General features: G+C 34.1%; 1 protein-coding gene across 1 annotated transcript; it reads right to left on the bottom strand.

The window, feature by feature from the left end:
• Nucleotides 1-321: 321 nt before the first annotated feature.
• Nucleotides 322-852, bottom strand: LOC146929543 (uncharacterized). Its single transcript, XM_085707350.1, has one exon. The coding sequence runs from the start codon at nt 850-852 to the stop codon at nt 322-324; it is 531 nt and encodes a 176-aa protein (XP_085563476.1).
• Between the last annotated feature and the right edge of the window lie 9,129 nt (nt 853-9,981).

The raw sequence follows: 9,981 nt of genomic DNA, 5'->3' as shown, positions 1-9,981 counted from the left end.
CATTCTCTATCTCAATGATTGATCCTGCACGCATAAGCCTTAAATAAATTCATAATTGAAATGATCTTTGGTTAATAAAAAACAACTCTTTTGTTCAATTTAAAACAATCCTTCTTTACACTTATTTTTGGCACAATTAACTCTTTACTCTATTTTTTATACAAGAGAGGACTTCAACTCTCTTTTAAAACACATACTATATAATATAAACGTTAAAATATCCTTAAATAACATTATATCATAAAAATATTTAATCGTATAAACACTGTATTTATTAAGTACAATTTTTTTGACAAGTATTTTTTTTTGAAAGGAATAACACTATTGCATTTCATTAAGTAAGATGTGTTCAATACAATTTGGTATGTTAACCAATATTTGGGAGCTAGCCGAGGATAAGGCCGCCTTAGCTAAACTATGAGCCGCCTCATTTGCTTGCCTCCGTACAAACTCAACACAAGAGTTTTCATAAAATTGAGTAAAGAGAGCTTTACAATTAGAAATTATATTCCCATACACTGTAGCATCACTATGACTGGAATTGATACTGTCAACCACTCTCTTCGCATCCATCTCAAAATCAACAGTTCCCAATTGTAACAAGTGAACCCAGTTCATGGCAGACAAAAGGCCTAATGCTTCTCCAACATGGACATCACACATGGGACTGAAACAATCTGTTCTAGCCAAAACAAAATGACCATTTTCATCTCTAATACACATTCCTATACCAACCAGATTCGCTGTCTCAAAAAAGGCTGCATCAATATTACACTTAAAGCGTCCTGCTCTTGGCTTTATCCATTTAACATTGGAAGCTGGATGTTCTCTTCTGACAGAATTTTCATGCATTGACCTCGCTGCCTTCCAATCTTCTAGCAGTGTTTTGGCTCGATCAAAAACAAAACCTTGCGCTTCCGTCACTACTTTCCATATCTTATTGTTCCTTTGCTTCCAAATGCTCCATATAATACAACCAAAAAGTGATGCATCTTCATTAAGTACAAGTATTTATTAAGTACAATTCTTTATTAAATAAAAATATATTTCACTACTTTCCATATCTTATTGTGCTTGATTATTAGTATATTTTCTTATGTAATGATCTATTTTACATTACTATAAGTCATAAGTTTTATTTTAAATTGTTTTACTCGGTCGTCTGATGCAATTCAATTTAATACATATACATCTGTTTATAGAAGTCGAGTCATTTAATTCAACCATGAGGTTCAATCAACGACCTAGTTGTTCGATCAATGATTTGTACTCTGTTCGAGTTGGTAATCGGTTCAGATTTAAAAATATTGATTTGAACAATATTTAACAAATAACAAGTTTATAGTCATTCGAACTAACCAATGATGAACTGTACAAATAAGAAAATATATATTTTCATACACTAAACAAATTGACCGCCCACAAAAAATTAAGCTTCATCACTATTTATGGCACACCCAAGGTTTTTTTCCGGGCTCCTCCATTGGATGGGTCACTAAAATAAACTATAATATATAAACACAAAATTAAAAGCATTAAACACGAAGTTGAAATGATAGAGTTTAACTAAAAGCTAGGGTGAATACTTTTTAAAAAATGAATTAGATATTTTATAACGGCTACAAACTATGAAACTTTTTTTTATAGTACAACTGTTAATTGAGAGAATTTTCAGTTGAAAGGACAATATACGAGATATTTGAAACCCATGCAAATTCGAAGGTCTATAAGCCTCGGTTAACCAGCCAAGTATAAGCATGACAAAAATCACTATGCCACTTTTGAAATCTTCGAAAACTAAAACCGTTAAAAAATTGTTTAATGTCTCGCAAAATAGACCTATAATTACTCCCTCCGTCCCAAATTATAACTCAATTTGGATAAAAAAAATTGTTCCAAATTATCAGTCGCTTTACAATATCAATAAAGCATTAAATGTTATTTTTACCACTATACCCTCAACTATTTATTACTCTCTTCTTTCAATTCTTTCAATTCTTTCATATACAACATTGATTACACTTCTTAATTTGTGTGAAATGAATCATAATATTTCTTTCACATACTTTATTGTGGAGATTTGGATCTTCTGAAAACTAAAACTGAGGCAAAATTGTATAAAATCTTGCAAAATGGACCTATAGTCGTTAATTTTTAAACTTTTCTGGATGGGTCATGGCCCACCCTAGCTGATGAAGAACTGAAATCGTATAGGAATAAAAGGTAAAAATAAAAAGATGGATATGGGAAAGGAATGGTAAAGAAGGCGTCACAATCACTTCTAATCCAAGAAGGAATGTTAGGCCAAGAAGAATCGCTACAATGGTACGGAAATCATTGATAAGATTTGATAAGCGATTTCTAATTAATCCAGGAACTAAAAGAGGAGAAAACTCTCACTCAAAATACACATAGTGTAATTTTCATCAAAATTCTATTTGTTCCTTTATTCAATTTTCGCGTGCCATTATATACGCAAAGGTTCACACTGTATTTTTACAAAGGAAAGCTTAAAGAAACTAAATCATAAATTCAGCAAATAATGCTAACATAAATGCCTAGGTTGCTGAATTGTTACAAAAAGTTTACAAATTGATTGAATCATTGAAAGTTCGCATAATTTCTCTTGATTGTTTGGATTCTGGTCAGTTCTTTCTTTCCTTAAGTGTGTGCCTCCACATCTTGCTCTTGATTGCTTGGATCCTGGTCAGCTCTTTAATTTATTCACGTCCCAAAACTTTAAGCCCATTTTAGCCCATGATACAAGCCGATTTTGCTTCCAAGTCTTACATGTGAAATGCAGATAATTTTGTAACCTTTCCAACGCTTCAAAGAACACCTCAGTCGGACATCCATAACTCTAGATATGACAAGAATAAGACAGATATATATTGACATACGAAAATAAAAACTTTGAACCAAAAATAATTTGATTCTCTTTTTCTATAATAATTTAATTTTTCTTGTTGAGGGAGATCATATTAGGATCACATCATTCTCTCCCTCTTCAAGAGAATTCAACCTCGAATTTATAGCTTGAATACCTCCTAGGTCAAAAACAAATCTATAAAATCCATCACATGTAACTTTAACTTTAGAGAGCTCTTACCTTTTATCGGAAGAATTTGTTTGCTTTTCACCCACTTTTATTTCTGGATATAATCATCATTCCAAATATCATAATTTTCTTCCACTTGTTGAGGAAAAATTCATTCATTGACTTTGTTTCCTTCATGACATAAAGAAGAAATGTTAGACGATTGAAAAATATTAGAAGAATCCCAACACTTAACTACACAGGCCAACTTAGAAGAATGTATTAGTGTAATAGTAGGCCAAAACTTGAAACTATTTTTTTATTGCTTTTCATTCTCACTCTTCTTTTTCTCTTCTTTTCTCTCGACTTTTTCAACACCTTCTTTTTCTTCTTCTTTTTCATGTACTTCTTCATTAGTTTCGTTATTTTCTTCTTTTTTTTCTACTCTCTCTATAATCATTTTGGATTTGAAAGAGATTTTCCTATAGTACTTTAGAGATATCAACAATCTCTCTTTCAATCCTTTCCATCATTTTCTTCTTTCTATTTTCTCTTTACAATATTTTTTCAGGTTCTAGCTTTTCCACCTTTTTTTTTTATTTCTCTAAGATGATAAGAAGGTGCATAATGCCTCCTCATCATTCTTTTCATTTCCTCCCAAGTTTTCATGGGTGGCTCTCCGTACCTTCTTCTTTCCTTGATGGTTTGATCCAACCACACCAATGCATAATCTTTAAATTCAAAAGCTGCAACATCCACTTTTTGAACATTAGAGTAAGTGTTGCATTGAAAAAATTGTTCAATTTTTGTTTCCCACTCTAAATATGCATCCGGGTCTCTTTGCCCTTGAAAAATGGAACTTTGATGTTTCAAGCGAACCGTGAATCTATCATGAGCATCATACTCTCTTACATCTCAATTCTCCATTATCGTGATTTATATCCAAACAAAAGCTTCCCACGAGGATAAATATTGGCCCTCGCATAGAACATTAAACTGCTCGAAGTCATCATTCTTCACTCTAAATATGACTACTTGATGGGCTATTATTTAGGAATTCTTAAAAGCCCATGCTCGCAATCCAAAGCCCAAGAAACAAGCCTAATCCAGCATTGGGACATTAATGCTTTTCACACATCCCCTCTACGAGGAGGTGTGCTTGATGCAACACGGAGCAACGATTCAAATGAAAATAATCATAACCTCCAATGATTGCAATCTGTAACGCTCGACGCTTACGGAGATTTTAACAGTCTCCCAAAGTATAATCTATTATAACCCTTAACCCCATTTTGAAGCTCAAAATACTGACTTGAGCGTCAGAGTGCCTGCAAGTACCCCCACCCGCATTTCCAAGCACTCAAGAATAATCAGCTCATCACACTGAGCGCCGTTCTTTCGATCAGGTTAGATCATCAATCATATGATAATCTTTTAAGACACATGTTGCTATCAATTTTTGACAAATAAGTTTCTTTGGAGTGCTTAAATAATTAATATTGGGATAGAAAAATATAAAACATACATACTTATTAAATAAAATATATAATAAAAACAAAAGAGTTCGTGGATTTTAGGAGGGAAAAAGCTAAAGAATGTAAAATATTTTCTTTTGATTGTTTACCATCTTTGGTATATATGGCTCCATAGGAATAATATTATCTTCAATGGCGATAGTTGTGACTGGTTAGAACCGTTAAATCACATCAAAATGGTGTCATGGAGCTGAATTGAGTCATTTAAGGCCGGACAATTTGATTTTTTTTATACCAGCTGATTGGTATTCCAATCCTTTTATTTGTATCAATTGTACTTCTTAAACTCTTGTCTAAAGTTGGATGCTTTGTAATGGAGGTTCATACACAAAAAGTCTATGTCACCGGCAACTAAAAAACAAGAAGGTTCATACACAAAAAACAAGAAGACTATGCTATGTCACTAGCAGTACCAAAACACAAAAAAAGGGCTCTCTCTTCAAGTACCAACATATCTCTCAGCTAGAATTAACAGATCAACAGTACTAAAACATTGAAGCATATCATGATAAATCCTAAGTTTCATACAAGTTAAAGCAGGTTGTACAACAAAGCTGTACAACAAAAGAAGGTTGTATGATTCCTCAACCTCACCTATTTGTCTGTAAAAGATTCCCCACCTCCACAATTCAAATTGGATCAAGTTACTCCTCTTTCTACTATTTTTACTAACCACACTCTTCATTTGACATTTAACTATTGTTTATTAGTTGATATCTTAATAGGACTAATTGAATTTTCAAAGACATCATCTATTTATTTACTTATTACTTAATAAGACTCATTACTCATTACATATTAGAAGGATAATTGTATGTGCCATAATTTCGATGTAATATACATTGAAGATACGTTTATATTACTTACAATTTTCTCCACAAGAACTCGTGCAGCCTCTATTGTGCATTCTCCCCCTTGCTTTTGTCATGCTCTCTTCCATTTGTCATGACGTGACGACGAAGAAGGAATATGATCAAATTCTCCAGAGATCTAGTGACCGAGTGAGTGAGATTCATAGATCGACCGAATGAGTGAGATCGATGTAGCTATTGAGTTCGAGATATCAACGTTCAATCAAATAAAAAAAATATTACACAAAATTAATATGTAACTATAACTGTAACTATTCCATCAAAATTTGGATTTTCATTCTTATATCTTTGTTATATATGTAAAATTGTAATCAACATATGTGAATGGGACATGATTTTCCTTGTGCGAAAAGTATTGGTAAATAACAAACACTGTCAGAGGTTCAAAGCTGATAAAGGGACATTTTAATCATTTACATATCAATAACTATGGAAACTTAATTTGTAATGAGTTACGACCAAGTGCGTGCTTAGACATAGAAGAACTCTAACACAATATTTAATGCAAAAAAACTTATCTTAAACACAAAACTTTGTTATCAATGGAACGAAACCAAAGCACAAAAGGAAGTGATCGACGATGTAAAGTGTTAACCTGCAAATGAAAAGAAAAAGTAATCATTAAGAGAAACTAAGCTTTGATTAAAAGGCTAAGAATGAAGATTAGTTCACTAATTATTAAAAACATAATATCAATTTAAAGCAAAAGTGAAAAAAAACCATTCAAACATCCAACCCATTATACATACAAAAAAAGAGGTTGAACATACAACTCGTCGTTCTCAACTTGATCCCTGCAAATATGGACAAGCTGGAATTAATAATTAGTTGAAATGTATTAAAAGTGCAATTTAGGATCCCTAACAAAATAGAGCACACCAAATGAGCCAAAAGTTTTGCCATTGCTCATTGTCATCATATAAATCAGAAATAACACATACATTACAAACAAAAGAAGGAAGAAATCCACCATGCTAATATGCATTTTAAAATACATAAAAATAAGAGGACCTAAATTTAATAAGATGTCTTTCAGTTTTCTTTTTAAGGTAATGTCTTTCATAATCATCACATGAAAGAACACAAAAGTAATAAAATAGGAAAAAAAATTGAACATCAAACTTTCTTAACAACACCACTCCTCTTAAGTTAACAAAGATGGGGCACGATACAAATTACAAAAGGTGGGTAGGAAAAACACTGCCAGCACACGAAGGAAAAAAAAATAGAAAAAAAACCCTGTGCAGGGAGGCACAATGACACGCCCACGAACAAACAATAAACATGAACAAAAACCTGCAAATAACAATGAAAAACAGAGGCCATACTCCCCAAAAAAACAGCCAAAAAAACGCTCCACAAGAGGCAAAAAACCCATTAAAAAACTTATCTACCAAGACAATCTCTTGGGTTCCAACATAAAAGAACAAATCAAATTTGATATTTGTATCAATACAATGAATCTGTGCAGTCCACTAATACTATTCCTAGCTTACAAAATAACATAAATTAACCAACATGATTTGATTGTTAAAGAATGTGACTCTTATAATGCAACACACACAAATATGACAACAAAAACAAGAAAAATACAACCCTTTAATCACTGATAAAAAAACCCAATTCAAAGAAGAAGGAAAAAAACTTAAACCCCCTTAAAAAAACCTTAAAAAATTCAACCTTTAAACCCAAACCCATTTGAAAAAAAGAGAAATTTAAATCCAAACCCTTTTGAAAAAAGAGCAAAAAAAAATGAACCTAACCCTAAAAACCCATTTGAGAGTCACAAACATTTTTTGTTTTGTAGAAGGGAGAGTCCCAAACAATGATTTGCGGAGAAACGTGGTGAATTGGAACACGAGTAACAGTCACGAACAATGGAATTTCTGAATGTTTATGGGTTTTGGATTTATGAAGATTTGGGGTTTCTGGAATGATTTGCGGAACAAGAGGAGAAGGAACGGCGAGGTGGGTTTTGGGGTGAGAAACGCGGCGGATTTGGAACTGGAACTGTAACACCCATACTAAACGTACCTAGGAAGTTTAGCATGCGCGTTATCTTTAGTACTGGATACATTAAAAATTTACAACATAAAAACTTTGAATGATTATCTTTACAACAACATGCGTTCGTAAATAAGATTACAACTCAACTTTTCTATAAATAATAAATGCGTCCTTGCATATCCATATCATCCTGCTGCGGGTACGAACGAACACTTGCTGCATCGTCCATTCGGCTACTAGCTTGCTAATCCATCCTGATATCTGAAACAAAAGGGATTGGGATGAGACATAATGTCTCTGTGAGTTCCACCTAATCCTAGGCTATAGGTAACCTCGGGGAAAACCTGCGGTCATCACGTTTCTACTTTACAACTTGCCGGTTGGTTATACGTGTGTGGAGACTTGCATACTTAGACGGTCGTGCATACTAGGGCCGTCATGAGATTATTCTTAACTTGTTATAGGCTTCACTTCTTATATGTGTCATGGCGGCTAAGGGGAGTCTAAAACCACATTGCCAAGAATACGCTCTACGTATCGAGGCCTTAGCATAACATAATCATGACACGATTCTAAACCGGACGATTAGGGGAAACCTAAGATCGTCATTGGCATAACTTCCTCTATACTTGCTCTATGCATAACTACGTTGTGTCTAACAACATATTCTATCATACTAGTTCTTGGCGATCTATGCCAAGGCTCTACTAATTCTTGATGATCTACGTCAAGGCTCTATGACATAACATATAATTGTCTAATAAATATGCATAGTCAGATTCATTAGGTTAGCGTTTAACAAACAAATAATATCTGAGTTCATTTTACGGAAAACCCCGGGCGGAGTAAACCCGAACGCAATCCCTATCTCTAAGGTATAACCAACAACACTCCCTCAGTGACGTGCGGGATCCTTACGGCTAGCCACTTTTCCGCTAGTGGAAACCCCCTGAGCCAACCTAGCGCAAACCACAAGGGACACAACACCTACATCATTATTAAAGTCTTGGCCTATAAATGCATGAGTATTAAATCTATACCTTCTATCTCTTTTACCTCGGATCCTTAAACGATCCTACTAGAGGTAAACTATATGCTTGCTTAATTTTCTATGTGAATAGATATCTAATCGACTCACGTCTATTCATGCTTGCATGACCATTCTAGTTCCTATGCGAAGAGAATACTCTATATCACTTCGCGTCTTATCAAGCATAAAACTCATGTCTAACATTCTATTTCTTTACTAATTATTCTAGTTCTTGACAGCTATGTCAAGGCTCTACTTTCTTTCCCTTTCTTAGTGCTTACTACCCGAATAAATTGGCTTAAACTCTTTTGTGTTGTCCTTGATGTACATGTTAAGATTACCATGATTCTTGATTCAAGGATCATTTGATGTTATGTGCATTGCCTAGATGTTGTTTTGGGGTTACAAAGTTATAAAACGATGAAAGAAAAGCTTCGGAATGCACCACCGACCCTACAAAGAGCCAACAAGCCAAAAGCATGCTGGCTGGTCCAGAGCAATTTGCTATCAGCGACCCTGGGGTGAGTTTCTTCGGGTTTGTGGTGCTGATTTTGCAATTTTTGACCCAAAACTCGTCAAATTCGATCCTGCAATGCACTATGAACATCCAGAAACATATATAGGCATTTATAAACATATTTCATGGCAATCTAACACATAATCAACAAGAATTGCTTTGGGGGTACTAAAATTCTCTTTATGCTTAAACTAACATAAATATTGTTTTCTTGCTAAAATTGCACAACCCAAAAGGAAGGTTAAACTATCTAAGAACTCACCTAAACAAGTTTCTTGCATTTCCTCAAGCTTAAAGCCCAAACCCTAACTTCCACTTCATTCTTGATCCATAGCTTTCCAACCAAACCATGCCTAAATCCATTCTTCCACTTGTTTCTTGCTTGCTAAGCCATCAATTGCATGAACTTGGAAGCTTTGATGGTTCATGATTGGGGGAAAGGGGGCGGTCAAGTAGAGAGAAGGAGGAGAAACTTCCTTTGCCAAACCTAGAGAGAGAAAGGTTAAGGGAAAATGAGATGTTTTGGACCAAAACCAAACAAATATCCTTTTTCGTGCAGTTACCATAACGCCCTTGCCATAAGCGTGTTTAATACGACACTGATACTTAACTCGTATTAAGCTGACATCACATAATAAACTTTCTCCATTACACTAACTTTCCATGAACTTTAATCCTCTAGCACGATCGACTGGTAATATTCTGATACTGACATGCGGGATATTACAGGAACCATAAGAGGTTTGTGTGGAAGGGGTAGAGGGTTTGTGAATGTAATTCTTAAAAATAACAAAAATGCCACCGCATTTATTTTTCCTACAGCTGTTATTTATACTAATGTGAAAAAGCTTCAATTACTAATTTTCCCCTCAGTCATTTTCTCCACCAATGTGAATACCCCACCGTTTTACCTTTCACATCAGGTATTTTACCACTGATGTGAAAATCCTGTTGTGAAATGTATATTTGGTAAACAAAGAAGA

This window comes from Medicago sativa, chromosome 4 (assembly GCF_051527215.1).
Source record: "Medicago sativa cultivar Bolivia chromosome 4, Bolivia_mono, whole genome shotgun sequence".
In the NCBI taxonomy this organism is placed as follows: domain Eukaryota; kingdom Viridiplantae; phylum Streptophyta; class Magnoliopsida; order Fabales; family Fabaceae; genus Medicago; species Medicago sativa.
The sequence above is the reverse complement of the archived record's forward strand: the minus strand, read 5'-3'. Positions and strand labels throughout refer to the sequence as shown.

What these genes read in the sequence shown, in the direction of transcription:
- LOC146929543 (XM_085707350.1), bottom strand. Translation starts at nt 852, where the DNA reads ATGCATGAAAATTCTGTCAGAAGAGAACATCCAGCTTCCAATGTTAAA.